The sequence below is a fragment of the Panthera pardus genome, unplaced genomic scaffold, assembly GCF_024362965.1.
Source record: "Panthera pardus isolate Hobbes unplaced genomic scaffold, ASM2436296v1 HiC_scaffold_8, whole genome shotgun sequence".
Lineage (NCBI taxonomy): Eukaryota > Metazoa > Chordata > Mammalia > Carnivora > Felidae > Panthera > Panthera pardus.
The window spans coordinates 110,118,673-110,137,888 of NW_026527013.1; the positions used below are offsets into that span (position 1 = coordinate 110,118,673).

At 37.9% G+C, this 19,216-nt stretch overlaps 1 protein-coding gene across 3 annotated transcripts in view; it reads right to left on the bottom strand.

The window, feature by feature from the left end:
• Positions 1–19,216, bottom strand: part of SNX13 (sorting nexin 13) — a 141,295-nt gene that overhangs the window by 21,656 nt on the left and 100,423 nt on the right. For all 3 annotated transcript variants that reach the window (XM_019443529.2, XM_019443527.2, XM_019443528.2), the window contains one exon: positions 15,100–15,239. In XM_019443529.2, coding sequence (XP_019299074.1) covers positions 15,100–15,239 — 140 coding nt within the window. The remainder of the gene's footprint in view (positions 1–15,099; positions 15,240–19,216) is intronic.

Below are 19,216 nucleotides of genomic sequence, written 5' to 3' on the forward strand. Positions count from 1 at the left end.
TATTGCTGGGTCATAGGGTAGGTCTATTTTTAATTTTCTGAGGAACCTCCACACTGCTTTCCAGAGCGGCTGCACCAATTTGCATTCCCACCAACAGTGCAAGAGGGTTCCTGTTTCTCCACATCCTCTCCAGCATCTATAGTCTCCTGATTTCTTCATTTTGGCCACTCTGACTGGCGTGAGGTGATATCTGAGTGTGGTTTTGATTTGTATTTCCCTGATAAGGAGCGACGTTGAACATCTTTTCATGTGCCTGTTGGCCATCCGGATGTCTTCTTTAGAAAAGTGTCTATTCATGTTTTCTGCCCATTTCTTCACTGGGTTATTTGTTTTTCGGGTGTGGAGTTTGATGAGCTCTTTATAGATTTTGGATACTAGCCCTTTGTCCGTTGTGTCATTTGCAAATATCTTTTCCCATTCCGTGGGTTGCCTTTTAGTTTTGTTGGTTGTTTCCTTTGCTGTGCAGAAGCTTTTTATCTTCATAAGGTCCCAGTAATTCACTTTTGCTTTTAATTCCCTTGCCTTTGGGGATGTGCCGAGTAAGAGATTGCTACGGCTGAGGTCAGAGAGGTCTTTTCCTGCTTTCTCCTCTAAGGTTTTGATGGTCTCCTGTCTCACATTCAGTTCCTTTATCCATTTTGAGTTTATTTTTGTGAATGGTGTGAGAAAGTGGTCTAGTTTCAACCTTCTGCATGTTGCTGTCCAGTTCTCCCAGCACCATTTGTTAAAGAGACTGTCTTTTTTCCATTGGATGTTCTTTCCTGCTTTGTCAAAGATGAGTTGGCCATACGTTTGTGGGTCTAGTTCTGGGGTTTCTATTCTATTCCATTGGTCTATGTGTCTGTTTTTATGCCAATACCATGCTGACTTGATGATGACAGCTTTGTAGTAGAGGCTAAAGTCTGGGATTGTGATGCCTCCTGCTTTGGTCTTCTTCTTCAAAATTACTTTGGCTATTCGGGGCCTTTTGTGGTTCCATATGAATTTTAGGATTGCTTGTTCTAGTTTCGAGAAGAATGCTGGTGCAATTTTGATTGGGATTGCATTGAATGTGTAGATAGCTTTGGGTAGTATTGACATTTTGACAATATTTATTCTTCCAATCCATGAGCAGGGAATGTCTTTCCATTTCTTTATATCTTCTTCAATTACCTGCATAAGCTTTCTATAGTTTTCAGCATACAGATCTTTTACATCTTTGGTTAGATTTATTCCTAGGTATTTTATGCTTCTTGGTGCAATTGTGAATGGGATCAGTTTCTTCATTTGTCTTTCTGTTGCTTCATTGTTAGTGTATAAGAATGCAACTGATTTCTGCACATTGATTTTGTATCCTGCAACTTTGCTGAATTCATGTATCAGTTCTAGCAGACTTTTGGTGGAGTCTATCGGATTTTCCATGTATAATATCATGTCATCTGCAAAAAGCGAAAGCTTGACTTCATCTTTGCCAATTTTGATGCCTTTGATTTCCTTTTGTTGTCTGATTGCTGATGCTAGAACTTCCAGCACTATGTTAAACAAGAGCGGTGACAGTGGGCATCCCTGTCGTGTTCCTGATCTCAGGGAAAAAGCTCTCAGTTTTTCCCCGTTGAGGATGATGTTAGCTGTGGGCTTTTCATAAATGGCCTTTATGATCTTTAAGTATGTTCCTTCTATCCCGACTTTCTCAAGGGTTTTTATTAAGAAAGGGTGCTGGATTTTGTCAAAGGCCTTTTCTGCATCGATTGACAGGATCATATGGTTCTTCTCTTTTTTTTTGTTAATGTGATGTATCACGTTGATCGATTTGCGAATGTTGAACCAGCCCTGCATCCCAGGAATGAATCCCACTTGATCATGGTGAATAATTCTTTTTATATGCTGTTGAATTCGATTTGCTAGTATCTTATTAAGAATTTTTGCATCCATATTCATCAGGGATATTGGCCTGTAGTTCTCTTTTTTTACTGGGTCTCTGTCTGGTTTAGGAATCAAAGTAATACTGGCTTCATAGAATGAGTCTGGAAGTTTTCCTTCCCTTTCTATTTCTTGGAATAGCTTGAGAAGGATAGGTATTATCTCTGCTTTAAACGTCTGGTAGAACTCCCCTGGGAAGCCATCTGGTCCTGGACTCTTATTTGTTGGGAGATTTTTGATAACCGATTCAATTTCTTCGCTGGTTATGGGTCTGTTCAAGCTTTCTATTTCCTCCTGATTGAGTTTTGGAAGAGTGTGGGTGTTTAGAAATTTGTCCATTTCTTCCAGGTTGTCCAATTTGCTGGCATATAATTTTTCATAGTATTCCCTGATAATTGTTTGTATCTCTGAGGGATTGGTTGTAATCATTCCATTTTCATTCATGATTTTATCTATTTGGGTCATCTCCCTTTTCTTTTTGAGAAGCCTGGCTAGAGGTTTGTCAATTTTGTTTATTTTTTCAAAAAACCAACTCTTGGTTTCGTTGATCTGCTCTACAGTTTTTTTAGATTCTATATTGTTTATTTCTGCTCTGATCTTTATTATTTCTCTTCTTCTGCTGGGTTTAGGCTGCCTTTGCTGTTCTGCTTCTATTTCCTTTAGGTGTGCTGTTAGATTTTGTATTTGGGATTTTTCTTGTTTCTTGAGATAGGCCTGGATTGCAATGTATTTTCCTCTCAGGACTGCCTTCGCTGCATCCCAAAGCATTTGGATTGTTGTATTTTCATTTTCGTTTGTTTCCATGTATATTTTAATTTCTTCTCTAATTGCCTGGTTGACCCACTCATTCGTTAGTAGGGTGTTCTTTAACCTCCATGCTTTTGGAGGTTTTCCAGACTTTTTCCTGTGGTTGATTTCAAGCTTCATAGCATTGTGGTCTGAAAGTATGCATGGTATAATTTCAATTCTTGTAAACTTATGAAGGGCTGTTTTGTGACCCAGTATATGATCTATCTTGGAGAATGTTCCATGTGCACTCGAGAAGAAAGTATATTCTGTTGCTTTGGGATGCAGAGTTCTAAATATATCTGTCAAGTCCATCTGATCCAATGTATCATTCAGGGCCCTTGTTTCTTTATTGACTGTGTGTCTAGATGATCTATCCATTTCTGTAAGTGGGGTGTTAAAGTCCCCTGCAATGACCACATTCTTATCAATAAGGTTGCTTATGTTTATGAGTAATTGTTTTATATATCTGGGGGCTCGGGTATTTGGCGCATAGACATTTATAATAGTTAGCTCTTCCTGGTGGATAGACCCTGTGATTATTATATAATGCCCTTCTTCATCTCTTGTTACAGCCTTTAATTTAAAGTCTAGTTTGTCTGATATAAGTATGGCTACTCCAGCTTTCTTTTGGCTTCCAGGAGCATGATAAATAGTTCTCCATCCCCTCACTCTCAATCTAAAGGTGTCCTCAGATCTAAAATGAGTCTCTTGTAGACAGCAAATAGATGGGTCTTGCTTTTTTATCCATTCTGATAGCCTATGTCTTTTAGTTGGCGCATTTAATCCATTTACATTCAGTGTTATTATAGAAAGATATGGGTTTAGAGTCATTGTGATGTCTGTATGTTTTATGCTTGTAGTGATGTCTCTGGTACTTTGTCTCACAGGATCCCCCTTAGGATCTCTTGTAGGGCTGGTTTCGTGGTGACAAATTCCTTCAGTTTTTGTTTGTTCGGGAAGACCTTTATCTCTCCTTCTATTCTAAATGACAGACTTGCTGGATAAAGGATTCTCGGCTGCATATTTTTTCTGTTTAGCACACTGTAGATATCGTGCCAAGCCTTTCTGGCCTGCCAAGTTTCAAAGGAGAGATCAGTCACGAGTCTTATAGGTCTCCCTTTATATGTGAGGGCACGTTTATCCCTTGCTGCTTTCAGAATTTTCTCTTTATCCTTGTATTTTGCCAGTTTCACTATGATATGTCGTGCAGAAGATCGATTCAAGTTACGTCTGAAGGGAGTTCTCTGTGCCTCTTGGATTTCAATGCCTTTTTCCTTCCCCAGTTCAGGGAAGTTCTCAGCTATAATGTGTTCAAGTACCCCTTCAGCACCTTTCCCTCTCTCTTCCTCCTCTGGGATACCAATTATGCGTATATTATTTTTTTTTAGTGTATCACTTAGTTCTCTAATTTTCCCCTCATACTCCTGGATTTTTTTATCTCTCTTTCTTTCAGCTTCCTCTTTCTCCATAACTTTATCTTCTAGTTCACCTATTCTCTCCTCTGCCTCTTCAAGCCGAGCCATCGTGGATTCCATTTTGTTTTGCATTTCGTTTAAAGCGTTTTTCAACTCCTCGTGACTGTTCCTTAGTCCCTCGATCTTTGTGGCAAGAGATTCTCTGCTGTCCTGTATACTGTTTTCAAGCCCAGCGATTAATTTTATGACTATTATTCTAAATTCACTTTCTGTTATATTATTTAAATCCTTTTTGATCAGTTCATTAGCTGTTGTTATTTCCTGGAGATTCTTCTGAGGGGAATTCTTCCGTTTGGTCATTTTGGAGAGTCCCTGGAGTGGTGAGGACCTGCAGTGCACTTCCCCTGTGCTGTGGTGTATAACTGGAGTTAGTGGGCGGGGCCGCAGTCCGACCCGATGTCTGCCCCCAGCCCACCGCTGGGGCCACAGTCAGACTGGTGTGTGCCTTCTCTTCCCCTCTCCTAGGGGCGGGATTCACTGTGGGGTGGCGTGTTCCGTCTGGGCTACTTGCACACTGCCAGGCTTGTGTTGCTGGGGATCTGGCGTATTAGCTGGGGTGGGTAGGCAAGGTGCACGGGGGCTGGAGGGGCAGGCTTAGCTCGCTTCTCCTTAGGTGATCCACTTCAGGAGGAGCCCTGTGGCAGCGGGAGGGAGTCAGATCCGCTGCCGGAGGTTTGGCTCCGCAGAAGCACAGAGTTGGGTGTTTGCGCGGAGCGAGCAAGTTCCCTGGCAGGAGCTGGTTCCCTTTGGGATTTTGGCTGGGGGATGGGCGGGGGAGATGGCGCTGGCGCCTTTGTTCCCCGCCAAGCTGAGCTCTGCCGTCCGGGGGCTCAGCAGCTCTCCCTCCCTTTGTCCTCCAGCCTTCCCGCTTTCCGAGCAGAGCTGTTAACTTATGACCTCCCAGACGCTAAGTCGCGCTTGCTGTCGGAACACAGTCTGTCCGGCCCTTCCGCTTTTGCCAGCCAGACTCGGGGGCTCTGCTTGGCCGGCGAGCCGCCCCTCCGCCCCGGCTCCCTCCCGCCAGTCCGTGGAGCGCGCACCGCCTCGCCGCCCTTCCTACCCTCTTCCGTGGGCCTCTAGTCTGCGCTTGACTCCGGAGACTCCCTCAAAAATTTTTTTAAAAAAATCATACCTTATGGAAATAAATTTATTTTTTCAAGGTGTCCTAAAAATATTTAATTTTCCAGAATATTACTTATCTACATTATCCTAAACTACTGATTTATTTTTAATATAATTTATTGTCAAATTGGTTTCCATATAACACCCAGTGCTCAGCCCAACAAGTTCCCTCCTCAATGCCCATCACCCACTTTCCCCTCTCCCCCAACCTCTCAGCAATCCTTAGTTTGTTCTCAGTATCCAAGAGTCTCTTATGGTTTGCTTCCCTCCCTGTAACTTTTTTTTCCCCCTTCCCCTCCCCCATGGTCTTCTGTTCAGTGTCTCAAGATCCACCTATGAGTGAAAACATATGGTATCTTTCTCTGCGTGATTTATTTCACTTAGGATAACACTCTCCGGTTCCATCCACATTGCTACAAAAGGCCATATTTCATTCTTTCTCATTGCTACATAGTATTCCATTATACATATAAACCACATCTTCTTTATCTGTTCGTCAGCTGATGGACATTTAGGCTCTTTCTCTAATTTAGCTATTGTTGAAAGTGCTGCTATAAACATGAGGGTATATGTGTCCCTATGCATCAGCACTCCTGTATCCCTTGGGTAAATTCCTAGCAGTGCTATTGCTGGGTCATAGGGTAGATCTATTTTTAATTTTTTGAGGAAACTCCACACTGTTTTCCAGAGCGGCTGCACCAGTTTGCATTCCCACCAACAGTGCAAGAGGGTTCCCATTTCTCCACATACTCGCCAGCATCTATAGTCTCCTGATTTGTTCATTTTAGCCACTCTGACTCTCAGTGTGGTTTTGATTTGTATTTCCCTGATGAAGAGCGACGCTGAGCACCTTTTCATGTGTCTGTTGACCATCTGGATGTCTTCTTTGGAAAAGACTCTATTCATGTCTTCTGCCCATTTCTTCACTGGATTATTTGTTTTTCGGGTGTGGAGTTTGATGAGCTCTTTATAGATTTTGGATACCAGCCCTTTATCCGGTATGTCATTTCCAAATATCTTTTCCCATTCTGTCAGTTGCCTTTTAGTTTTGTTGACTGTTTCTCTTGCAGTGCAGAAGCTTTTTATCGTCATGAGGTCCCAACAGTTCATTTTTGCTTTTAATTCCCTTACCTTTGGAGATGTCTCGAGTAAGAACCTGCAGTGGCTAAGATAAAAGAGGTTTTTTCCTGCTTTCTCCTCTACGGTTTTGATGATTTCCTGTCTCACATTTAGGTCCTTTATCCATTTTCAGTTTATTTTTGTGTATGGTGCAAGGAAGTGGTCTAGTTTCATTCTTCTCCATGTTGCTGTCCAGTTCTCCCAGCATTATTTGCTAAAGAGGCTGTCTTTTTTCCATTGGACACTCTTTGCTGCTTTGTCAAAGATTAGTTAGCCATACATTTGTGGGTCCAATTCTGGAGTTTCTATTCTATTCCACTGGTCTATGTGTCTGTTTTTGTGCCAATACTATATGGTCTTGATGATAACAGCTTTGTAGTAGAGGCTAAAGTCTGGGATTGTGATGCCTCCCACTTTGGTTTTCCTCTTCAATATTACTTTGTCTATTTGGGGTCTTTTGTGGATCCATACAAATCTTAGGATTGTTCTAGCTTTGAAAAGAATGCTGGTGCAATTTTGATTGGGATTGCACTGAATGTGTAGATTGCTTTGGGTAGTATTGACATTTTAACAATATTTATTCTTCCAATCCATGAGGATGGAATGTTTTCCCATTTCTTTGTGTCTTCTTCAATTTCCTTCATAAGCTTTCTATAGTTTTCAGCATACAGATCTTTTACATCTTTGGTTAGGTTTATTCCAAGGTATTCTATGGTTCTTGGTGCAACTGTAAATGGGATCAGTGTCTTTATTTCTCTTTCTGTTGCTTAATTACGGGTGTATAAAAATGCAACCAATTTCTGTACATTGATTTTGTACCCTGAGACTTTGCTGAATTCATGGTATCAGTTCTAGCAGACTTTTGGTGGAATCTGTCAGGTTTTCCACATAGAGTATCATGTTGTCTGCGAAAGGTGAAAAGTTTGACTTCATCTTTCCCAATTTTGATGCCTTTGCATTTTGTTGTCTGATTGTTGATGTTAGGACTTCCAACACTATGTTAAACAACAGTGGTGAGAGTGGACATCCCTGTCACGTTCCTGATCTCAGGGGAAAAGCTCTCAGTTTTCCCCACTGAGGATGATATTAGCTGTGGGCTTTTCATAAATGTTTTTAAATTTTTTTTCTTTAACATTTATTTATTATTGAGAGACACAGAGCGTGAGCAGGGGAGGGGTAGAGAGAGGGGGAGACACAGAATCTGAAGCAGGCTCCAGGCTCTGAGCTGTCAGCACAGAGCCCAACATGGGGCTTGAACTCACAGACTGCAAGATTGTGACCTGAGCCGAAGTCGGTCGCCCAACCGAGCCACCCAGGCACCCCAGCATAAATGGCTTTTATGATGTTTCTATCCCGACTTTCTTGACGATTTTTATCAAGAAAGGATGCTGTATTTTGTCAAATACTTTTTTGCATCTATTGACAGAATGATATGGTTCTTTTCTTTTATTAATGTGATGTATCACATTGATTGATTTGTGAATGTTGAACCAGCCCTGCAGCCCAGGAATGAATCCCACTTGATCATGGTAATTCTTTTTATATGCTGTTGAATTCGATTTGCTAGTATCTTGTTGAGAATCTTTGCATCCATATTCATCCGGGATATTGGCCTGTAGGTCTCCTTTTTTATGGGGTCTCTGTCTGGTTTGGGAATCAAAGTAATGCTGGCTTCATAGAATGAGTCAGGAAGCTTTCCTTCCATTTCTATTTTTTGGAACAGCTTGAGAATATTAGCAGATATTAATAATATATATATTATAATATTATATATATTATTAAATTATATATAATTATATATATAATATATAATATATAAAATATAATAAAGCAGATATTAACTATGCTTTAAATGTCTGGTAGAATTCCCCTTGGAAGTCATCTGGTCCAGGACTCTTATTTGTTAGGAGATTTTTGGTAAGTGATTCAATTTCTTCACTAGTTATGGGCCTGTTCAAATTTTCTATTTCTTCCTGCTTGAGTTTTGGTACTGTATGGGTGTTTAGGAATTTGTCCAATTTCTTCCAGGTTGTCCGGTTTGTTGGCATATAATTTTTCATAGTATTCCTTGGTAATTGCTTGTATTTCTAAGGGATTGGGTGTAATAAATCCATTTTCAATTGTGATTTTATCTATTTGGGTCCTCTCTCTTTTCTTTTTCCGAAGCCTGGCTAGAGGTTTATTAATTATGTTTATCTTTTCAAAAAACCAACTCTTGGTTTAATTGATCTGTTCTACTGTTTTGTTTTGTTTTTGTGATTCTATATTGTTCATTTCTGCTCTGATCTTTATTATTTCTCTTCTTCTGCTAGGTTTGGGGTGTCTTTGTTGTTCTGCTTCTAGTTCCTTTAGGTGTGCTGATAGATTCTGTATTTGGGATCTTTCTTATTTCTCAAGATGGGCCTGGATTGCAATGTATTTTCCTCTTAGGACTGCTTTTGCTGCATCCAAAAGGGTTTGGATTGTTGTATTTTCATTTGCATTTGTTTCCATATATTTTTTAATTTCTTCTCTAATTGCCTGGTTGACCTATTCGTTCTTTAGCAGGATGTTCTTTAACCTCCATGCTTCTGTAGGTTTTCCAGACTTTTTCCTCGGGTTGATTTCAAGTTTCCTAGCATTGAGATCTCAAAGTGCGCATGGTATGATCTCAATTCTTTTATATTTACTGAGGGCTGTTTTGTGACCCATTATGTGGTCTGTCTTGGAGAATGTGCCATGTGCACTCGAGAAGAAAGTATATTCTGCTGCTTTGGGATACAGAGTTCTAAATGTATCTGTCAAGTCCATCTGGTCCAATGTATCGTTCAGGGCCATTGTTTCTTTACAGATTCTCTGTCTAGATGATCTGTCCAGTGCTGTAAGTGGAGTATTAAAGTCCCCTGCAATTACCACATTCTTATCAATAAGGTTGCTTATGTTTGTGATTAATTGTTTTACATATTTGGGTGCTCCTGAATTCGGTGCATAGACATTTATAATTGTTAGCTCTTCCTGATGGATAGACCCAGTGATTATTATATAATGCCCTTCATCTCTCGTTACAACCTTTTTTAAAGTCCAGTTTGTCTGATATAAGTATGGCTACTCCAGCTTTCTTTTGATTTTCACTAGGATGATAGATAGCTCTCCATCCCCTCACTTTCAATCTGAAGGTGTCCTCAGATCTAAAATGAGTCTCTTGTAGACAGCAAATAGATGGGTCTTGTTTCTTTATCCATTCTGATACGCTATGTCTTTTGATTGCAGCATTTAGTACACTTGCATTCAGTGTTATTATTTAAAGATATGCGTTTAGAGTCATTGTGTTATCTGCAGGTTTCATGCTTGTAGTGATGTCTCTGGTACTTTGTGGTCCTTGCAACATTTCACTCACAGAATCCCCTTTAGGATCTCTTGTACGGCTGGTTTATTGGTGATGAATTCTTTCAGTTTTTGTTTGGGAAAATCTTTCTCTCCTTCTATTCTGAATGACAGGCTTGCTGGACAAAGGATTCTTGGCTGCATATTTTTCCTGTTCACACACTGAAAATTTCCTGCCACTCCTTTCTGGTCTGCCAACTTTCAGTGGATAGGTCTGCTACTACCCTTATGTGTCTACCCTTGTATGTTAAGGCTTGTTTATCAGAATCCTCTCTTTATCCTTGTATTTTGCCAGTTTCCCTATGATATGTGGTGCAGAAGATTGATTCAAGTTACGTCTGAAGGGAGTTCTCTGTGCCTCTTGGATTTCAATGCCTGTTTCCTTCCCCACATTGGGACATTCTCAGTTACGATTTGTTTGTAACACCTTCAGCCCCTTTCTCTCTCTTCTTCTGGAATTCCTATGATACAGTCATTGTTCCGTTTCATTGAATCACTTAGTTCTCTAATTCTCCCCTCATAATCCTAGATTTTTTTTCTCTTTTTCCATAATTTTATCTTCTAATTCACCTATTCTCCCTTTCTGTCTCTTCAGTTCACACTGTGGCCACCTCCATTTTATTTTGCACCTCATTATAGCACTTTTTAAATTCATGATAACTCTTGATCTCTGTGGCAATAGATTCCTAAAGTCTTGTTCAGTTATGTTGCTTGTATCTGTTTTGATCAATTTTTTAGCTGTCATTTCTTCCTGGAATTTGATGAGAATTCTTCCATTGCATTATTTTGGCTAGTTTTCTGTCCCTTATGAGTTTTAAAAGCTTGTCATGTGTGCTCTACATCTGCGAGCACTGCTATGTTAAAGGGGGTCATACACTGTCCAGGGTCTGGCCCTTCAGGAAGTGTTTTGTGGAGAGTGTTACTTTCTCTCTGTTGTTGTGACTTTGGTTATTTTATTTCCCTACTCGTAATGATGTTTTGGACCCTCCACCAGGTGTGGTTTAATTTTTTCCTTGAAATAGCCCTATGGCCCCTCAGGTTGTCCTGGTTTCTCCCTGGTAAACTTAGTTTCTTTTCCTCCCAGACTCTTGGGGTTCAAAGTCCTTTGGCTTCAGCCCTTCTTTGTTTGAGAGACATGGGAAGTACAGATTCCCCTACGTCTCAGCCATGTTGGCCACCCACCTCTCCGAAACTACTGATTTAATTTTACAGAATACATACTTTATTCTACTATTACAAGTACGTTATGGGTGAAGTGTACTGCGCTCCCAAGTTCAGATGCTGAGTCTTTAACCCCTAGTACTTCAGAATGGGGTTATATATGCAGACAGGGACTTCAGAGAGGGAATTAAGTAAAACAAAGCCCTCAGGGTGGGTGTAATCTAATATGACTGGTATCATTATAAGAGGAGGAAATCTGAACACGCAAAGAGAAAAGAGACACCAGGGACGTGAGCACACACAGAAAAGGCCATGTGAGGCCATATTAAGAAAGGCATCCATTTGACAGCCAAAGAGAGATATTTCAGGAAAAAAACAAATTTACCAACACCTTGATGTTGGACTTCTAACCTCCAGAACTGCAAGAAAATTATTTTTATTGTTTAAGCCACTTAGTCTATGATATTTTGTTATGATAGCCCTGGCAAATTAATACATCAAGGGAATAACAGTATGCAATAAAACAACAATTTATTTTGGGGGTGCCTGAGAGGCTCAGTTGGTTAAGTGTCTGACTTCAGCTCAGGTTATGACCTTGTGGTTTGTGAGTTCAAGCATCACATCGAGCTCTGTGCTGACGGCTGAGTCTGGAGCCTGATTCAGATTCTGTGTCTACCTCTCTCTCTGCCCCTCCTCTACTTGCTCTCTCTCTCTCTGTCAAAAATAAACATTAAAAAGAAATTTTTTTAATTTCAGAAACTTTAAATTATTAAATGTTGTTAATAAAAAGAAATAAATTAAATGCCACAAAAATAGTTATTTTCTTAAAGCCAAGATTATCAAACTCCTTTTTAAACTGTCTAGAACAGAAGAATATAGGACTGATAGTTTTCTCAAATATTGCTATTATAAAAAGAAAAATGGGGAAATTTTATACTCTAATTAAACTTACTATAATCGTGGTATTTTAAAGATTATATTTAAATACAAGGTAAAGGGAGCCCATTCCCTAAAAGGTAATATAATTCTCTCTGCAAAAATTCATGAATGTATTTTTTTTTTTAATATTTATTTTTGAGAGACAGACAGAGTGTGAATGGGAAAGCAGCAGAGAGAGAGGGAGACACAGAATCTGAAGCAGGTTCCAAGCTCTGAGCTGTCAGCACAGAGCCTGACATGAGGCTCAAACCCATGAATGGTGAGATCATGACCTGAGCTGAAGTTGGTCACTTAATGACTGAGCCAGCCAGGTGCCCCCCATTATTTTTTAAATATTTTTAAAATATTTTTTAAACGTTACAAGGATTCAAAATTTGTTTATATCCAAGCACATAAATACTTTTACTCAGTTACCTTAAAGCATACTTAATATTTAAATCACTAGTATTTTATCTGTGCTAATATACAATTCACTCAATATAATACAATTGCAGTGTCTACTAGAATGTAGGCTCCCAGAGGCAAAGACTAGGTCTGTCTTGCTCACTGTTGTATTCTGAGCACTGAGAACAGTACCAGGCACACAGAAAAAACTCAGTGTGTGTGTATGTATATATATATATATATATATATATATATATATATATATATATATATATATATATATATGCTGAATAAATAAATGCATAGTTCAGGCCATTTCTAAAATAACGTGATATTTAATATTAATTATTTTCTTTCAATTTTATAAATCTTTATCAATAAAACATCCAATGAGCCTAAAAACATCTGTAAAGAAAATGATAGTATATTTAGACTGGAAAAGCTTACATCACAAAGTTAAGAAAACAAAATCTGTTTTAAAATAATGTTAACACTTGAAGAGCTCTATGGAGTTAAAATTTATTTGTGTCAATAGGTTGTACTGTTACCAACTGATGAATTACTATGAATCACTGCATTTTTCTTCTGCTGTTTTATGAGAGATTTGAGTTTAAAAATATAGATAAGACAGGGGCGCCTGGGTGGCTCAGTCGGTTAAGCGGCCGACTTTGGCTCAGGTCATGATCTCGCGGTCCGTGAGTTCGAGCCCCGCGTCGGGCTCTGTGCTGACAGCTCAGAGCCTGGAGCCTGTTTCAGATTCTGTGTCTCCCTCTCTCTGACCCTCCCCCGTTCATGCTGTCTCTCTCTGTCTCAAAAATAAATAAATGTAAAAAAAAAAAAAAAATTAAAAAAAAATATAGATAAGGCAGAGCTAAAAGGCGAATAGCCTGGGTCTTATTTACAAATGTTCAGCATTTTCCTTAAAGCTACATTTTCACTTAGAAGCTTTGTTTTTAAATTCTTAAGCTCTGTGAGCAATCTAAGTAATCATACACTACTGTGACTTGATAAGAAACACAAAGTCAAAACACATGCACTTTGCCTGCAATGAGCCCTTTTACAAATGACTTCTCTTGGGGCACCTGGGTAGCTCAGTTGTTAACCGACTTTGGCTCAGGTCAAGATCTCACAGTTTGTGGATTCAAGCCCTGCATCAGGCTCTGTGCTGACAGCTGACAGCTAACAGCCTGGAGCCCGCTTCAGATTCTGTCTTCTTCTCTCTCTGCCGCTCCCCCATTTGTGCTCTGTCTCTCAAATAAATAAATGTTAAAAAAAAAAAAAAGTAATAAAAAATAAAAATGAATTCACTTTATTAATTTCATTGAATTTTTGCTGTATTGTAAAAGGAAATTTCTGTATGGACTGTTCTATTAATAAAGGTTTTGTTTTTTTTTTAAAGTATGTTCTTCACTTATAATTGTCAACATGTAAACATAAACATGATATTTACAGTCCTTGCCTAGAATATTTAAATTATGCAGTTATTATTCCTCTTAATAGTAAAAAGTTAACACTATTCAAACAAAGAAAATTTCACATTATTCCAAATTCCCATTGATTTCCAAGTAAATAAAACTACTTAGCAATTCAAATTATTTTAAAATTTATCAGGTTTGGTTGATATATGAGGATGGGAAGACAGATAATATAAGCTGTGGGATTTTAGACTCTAAAATAGGTAATATTTATAAAATTAAAGCAATTATTTCATCAATGTGGGACAGAAAATTCTTTCACCTCTGCAAAAAAATCAATCTAAGCTGAAGAAACAAACCAAGACAACAAAAACAGAAGAAGAGACATGTCCAAAGTTGTTAATTTCCTTATGAATATAATTTAAAATAGTATTTTTCATATGGGCTTCTGGAGTCAACCCTAATCTGGTTTTAATCACTTTTAAGCTATTAATTGTTTATCTCACTCTATTCACAGAGTATTTTAATGAAATGATCATGGTGCCAACCATATTTTTTCCATTATCTTAACTGAAAAAAGATATTTTCTGATTAGTCAAATAATACAATGTCATTTCAAAGCTTCTGTCCATTCAGATGTCACCATTAATTATCAGTATTTTTACTGGTTTAAAACCAGCATGTATAGTTAAAAAACTTTGAATGAAATCACAGATTCTCAAAAGTTACATTCCATAGATCACATATTCCAATTCATGTGATGATGATCTATTTTTTTTTTAAGTTAAGGAAAAAAGTATTTAATAAAAAGTAAAATAGAGAAATAATTCATTTACATTTGTTGTCTTTAAGCGTCCACATACTTCTATAAAACAAGAGGGATGTATTTAGTAAGAGTTAAAACATTAATTGGCTAATGTTAAACTTAATTTAGGTTGTGGTTCTTAAAACAACTTAATAGACCAAGGATTTAACTGTTACACTATTGGGTAAGGATACTATTTAACTATAGCTCTGGATTATATTGTCCAAAATAAAAACACAAAATGCCCTACAGTGATACTCCTCCATATCTTAAACCAAACCTAAATCCCAAAAACCTCTTGCAAAGCACAACACACACACAAACACACACACACAAACACACACACACACACACACAGTTAGAAAGATACATTCATTATAATTTTCCAAAGCAGACCACTGATATTTTGTCACTAGTCTACAATGGTTATAACTGGTTTAAGACTGATTTACTGGTTAAATGCTCCTAATCATTCTAACATTATGCTGACTATACAAAAATTCTTACCTTACTTCCTTTGGCTCTGCTCATTATCTTAGCATCCTCAGAGCTATTTAGAATCAAACATCAAATTAGGAAACAACAAAAAATGCACAAACTCGAAAATGTACATTCAGTGGAGGATTACCTGTTCAGTGATCCTCATGTGGAAGTCATGAAAGTCGCTGTAACGGCGATAGGTTTTCCACATCTCCTCGCTGTTAAGACCACGCCGGTGAACAGTGATAGCATATAACGCGTACGTCTTGCCATGATCATTACAAACGCCTGCCACAGCATATGGGTCATAGTCAGCATATACTAGTCATTTCAAACAAAATGAAGAGGAGCAAAACACACACAGAAGAGGAAGATGAAGAACAAAAACAAACAAAAGAACATGAAGTGAAGAAGAATTTGAAATGACAGACTGAGACAAAAGGATGTCACCAAAGGATAAAAGACTCTCATCCTCTGGACTCACATTCACATTATAAGTTTATGATGACACTACTAGCCACACAGTGATACCTACCTACTTCGACTCACTTCCTCAAGAGCTTGTACCTATTCTTAGTATGACACCACACTACTGCCTCATAATGTAACATTATTCTCTACATATTTAATAAAAGAAAAGTAACAGATATAAAATAACAACCTTTGATACTAGCTTTCACTATTCAATTGTATTTCAATTAATATCTCTCCCACCAAACACAAAGCAAAAGCCAAGAACTACAATTCATGGACTTCTGGCAAGTCTCTTTACTGTTTACAATTATCAAAAATTTATAAATGTAGTTCATTCTGGAGATTTTTTTTTTTTTAAAGACATTTTCCTACACAGCATCCTAGTGAGGTAAACTCAAAACCTGTTCCGATTTTGTACTAAACTTAAGACATTTGTTGTGAATCATTTTCTCTAATTTTCTTTCCTATTTTCCAGTTTCTTTCCTCCTTCTAGTGTTGTATTCTAGATCGTTTCTTCAGGTCTCTACAAGTTTTGAGTCTCTAGTCATCTATATCTGGTCTGATTCTTAATCCATCCACTGACCTCAGTCTCAATTACAGTATTTTTTTCTATGATTTTATTTTGGTTCTTTTGACAAAGTGTTGCATTCTTGCCTTAGCTTTTATCTCTACGAGTGTTTTTAATATCCCCTCAGGCTAGGAGACCCTGTGGTACACAATCACTTGAGGATGGCTATATCTAGACACACCCACGCTGGGAATCAAGACGGGCTTTCAATTTCTTGTGGGTACCATTTCCAGACATGATCTTGGCATTCTTTGTTTTATTCTCTTGACACCAGGCTAAGTTTTTCTAGTTCCTCGTTCCTATTAAGCCACCCTTGGTTACTCTGGGCTTCATGTGAAGTACTAGGTTCCAGCTTACTATGGCCTTAGCTCATCCTGCCACTTCTAAATTTGAGAGACATGAAAATGCTCTCAAAAATCAAAATAGCAGGGGTGCCCGAGTGGCTCAGTTTCAGCTCAGGTCATGATCCCAGAGTCGTGAAATTGAGCCCCACATGGGGCTCCATGCTAAGTACAGAGCCTGCTTAGACTCACTCCCTCTCTCCCTCTCTCTCTCTCCCTTTGCCCTTCTCCCCTACTCGCTCACTCTCTAAAATAAAAAAAAAAAAAAATCTTTTTTGATTAAAATAAAAAAAAAATAAAATCAAGATAGAAATGTTTATGCTCCTGTGAGCTCCCTGGCTTCAACTCCACTTTGCTTTCCTAAATTTATTTTTCGTCATGGCCTATGGCACCTGTACATTTCTCCCTGTAGCTATTTTTATTTTACTGTTTTCAGCCTTTCTATGCGTGGAAGGCAGGATTTCCAATAGCACTTTATACTACCACTTGGCCCACAAGTATAAATTGCTCTTCTAATAATAGATTACATTAATCCATAATTGTGAGGGGAAATAGTGGCTGACTAAATATTTTGTATTTTGTATATAATTAGGCCCAGAAGGGTTTGCATAGCATCTTACTAAATTATTTTAATAGCATGAACGCTAAAAATCCAAACTGGCAAATGCAGTTTGGACAGAAACCTCTTTTAGGCTTTCATCAACATTTTTCTAAGATTTGCACTGTCTACTCAGAATTGCCCTTTGTTCCCTTTTTATCTAATATCAATTTCCTGATTTGTCAAAATATAAGATTAGGGATAGACTTTGGTTGCTTCACTCTCTGAGACTTTAGCTCTCTGTAACATTATTTATTATCCACTGTTCACTTCTTCCAATGATCCTTCTCACAGAGACCTGTGCAGAACAAACTACACCGAACTTTTTCATCCTGTTATAGAACCAGCACCACTCAACAGAGTTAGCACGGCAATGAGGCAACAGTTTTATCTGTTGTGTTCAAGAGAGGTTTGGTGAAAGAAAACAGAAAGCAGAAGCCTATTAGGCAACAAATCATAACCAACTAGAAGTTAACAAGAGCAAGACTAGGATGGAATAGAAAAGAAATAAAGGGAAGAATGTTAAGAAAGCATTCTAAAAAAGATTTCTCACAAATTGACAGGCAGAGGAGCTCATGACTCGGGTGCATGAACAATAGGAAGAATAGGTTGTGCAGAAGACAAAAAGGTAATTTGATTTTAAAAACAGATAATGAGGCTGCATATATTTATTATAAGATGACGGTGAGATATTACAGTGGAAATAGGTTTTGCTTTCATTAAGACAATGTTACTTATGGCAGGTGATGTACAAGCTATGTGTCACTAATCCAGAATGAGATAAGGAACTAGACCAGAATGTAAATCAAGCTCTCATCACTAAGTACATTGCTGAATTTAGCTAGTAGATTTTAAAGATTACACAAAGAGAAGTGTTCAGTAGCCCATGGATCACTCCTTGAGAAGCACTTCACTAGAATCTACGTTCTACTTCCTGTAATAAGATGTTAAAAACATAAAATCTAGACTCAGAGACTATGAAGTCTAACTGGTAAAATATTTATTGAACAAACACTAATATATAATGGCTACTCACGTAATTACTAATGTAATTAATTAGTCTCAGAACAGCTCTGTGAGGTACACATTATTATTGATCCATTTTATGGATCACAGAAGTTAAGGAGCTTGCCAGGTTCACCCAACCATTAGGTGGCAGAGCTGGGACTTGAACCCACGCAAATGGGAAAAAAGTTATGCTCTTAACAACTATATTATGTTGCCTCTTTAGTATTTATACTTAAGTTTGTCTGACAGAAATAACAATTTATTAAAAATGCTTTTAGTGCTTCCATACATTTTAAGAAGCTAATAAATACTTTTAAGTAAATGGATAAAGGAGCTAGAAAATCAGAATGTTTAGAGAAAAGAAAGATCTACAAAAGAAACATGAACATGAGTATCTTCCTTGAGACATAAAGTATAAGGTCCTCAAGAAAGAAATAAGGACAAATACCGAATATTTGCAGTTTGGAAATATCCTCCCATTTGGAAGACAAACCAACAAAGAAAAGAGAGACTTTTAAAAAGAATTTTACATTTCAGGAAGGAAAATTGAAACAACAGTGAAACAACTATAACAAAAGCTAGAAGGAAAAGCAACAAAACTTCTGGTTTTATTGACAAAGGTGTCATCCAATGACCCTTAAGAGCAGGTAGTGTATGCACCAACTAACTGTAAAGGATAAAAGAACAACTTAGACAGCAATTATAAATAACTTATTTCAGAAATATGGCAGGTAACACAGTGCAAAATGAGATTCTAGCTCCAGTGAGAAGCAAAAGAAAACAGAGATCTTAAAAAAAAAAAAAAAAAAAAAAAAAAAAAAAGATGTAAATTATCTTTTAAACTGCATTGGTACTGTAAGATCTCTTTTTAGTACCTAAAACGTAAGCACGAAATTGAACTGAGATACCTCAATATGGTAATATTTCAAATGTAATCTGACAGACATAATCCTGTAATCTAGTGAGAGGCTGGACAAGTAAACCACCATTACCTACTACTCATTGGCATTATCTAATAACCCAGTGGCAATGATGTAAATTGATTTTTTTCCTCAGTTCACTAACCATTTTGCATGTATGCTGACTGAGTCACAAAATTTTAGAGGTTTCTCACCTTATCCAAGCATTCCTTAAACTTCTGTAAGCTCCTATACCAAAGTTTCATTAACCCAGTTATCTAGTCTGACTCTGCATTATGAAAAAGATTGAGCTAAAATCTACCCCAAGTGATTTCTTAAGAATTCTGCAGACAGTTATCAGCTAGACACAAACAAGA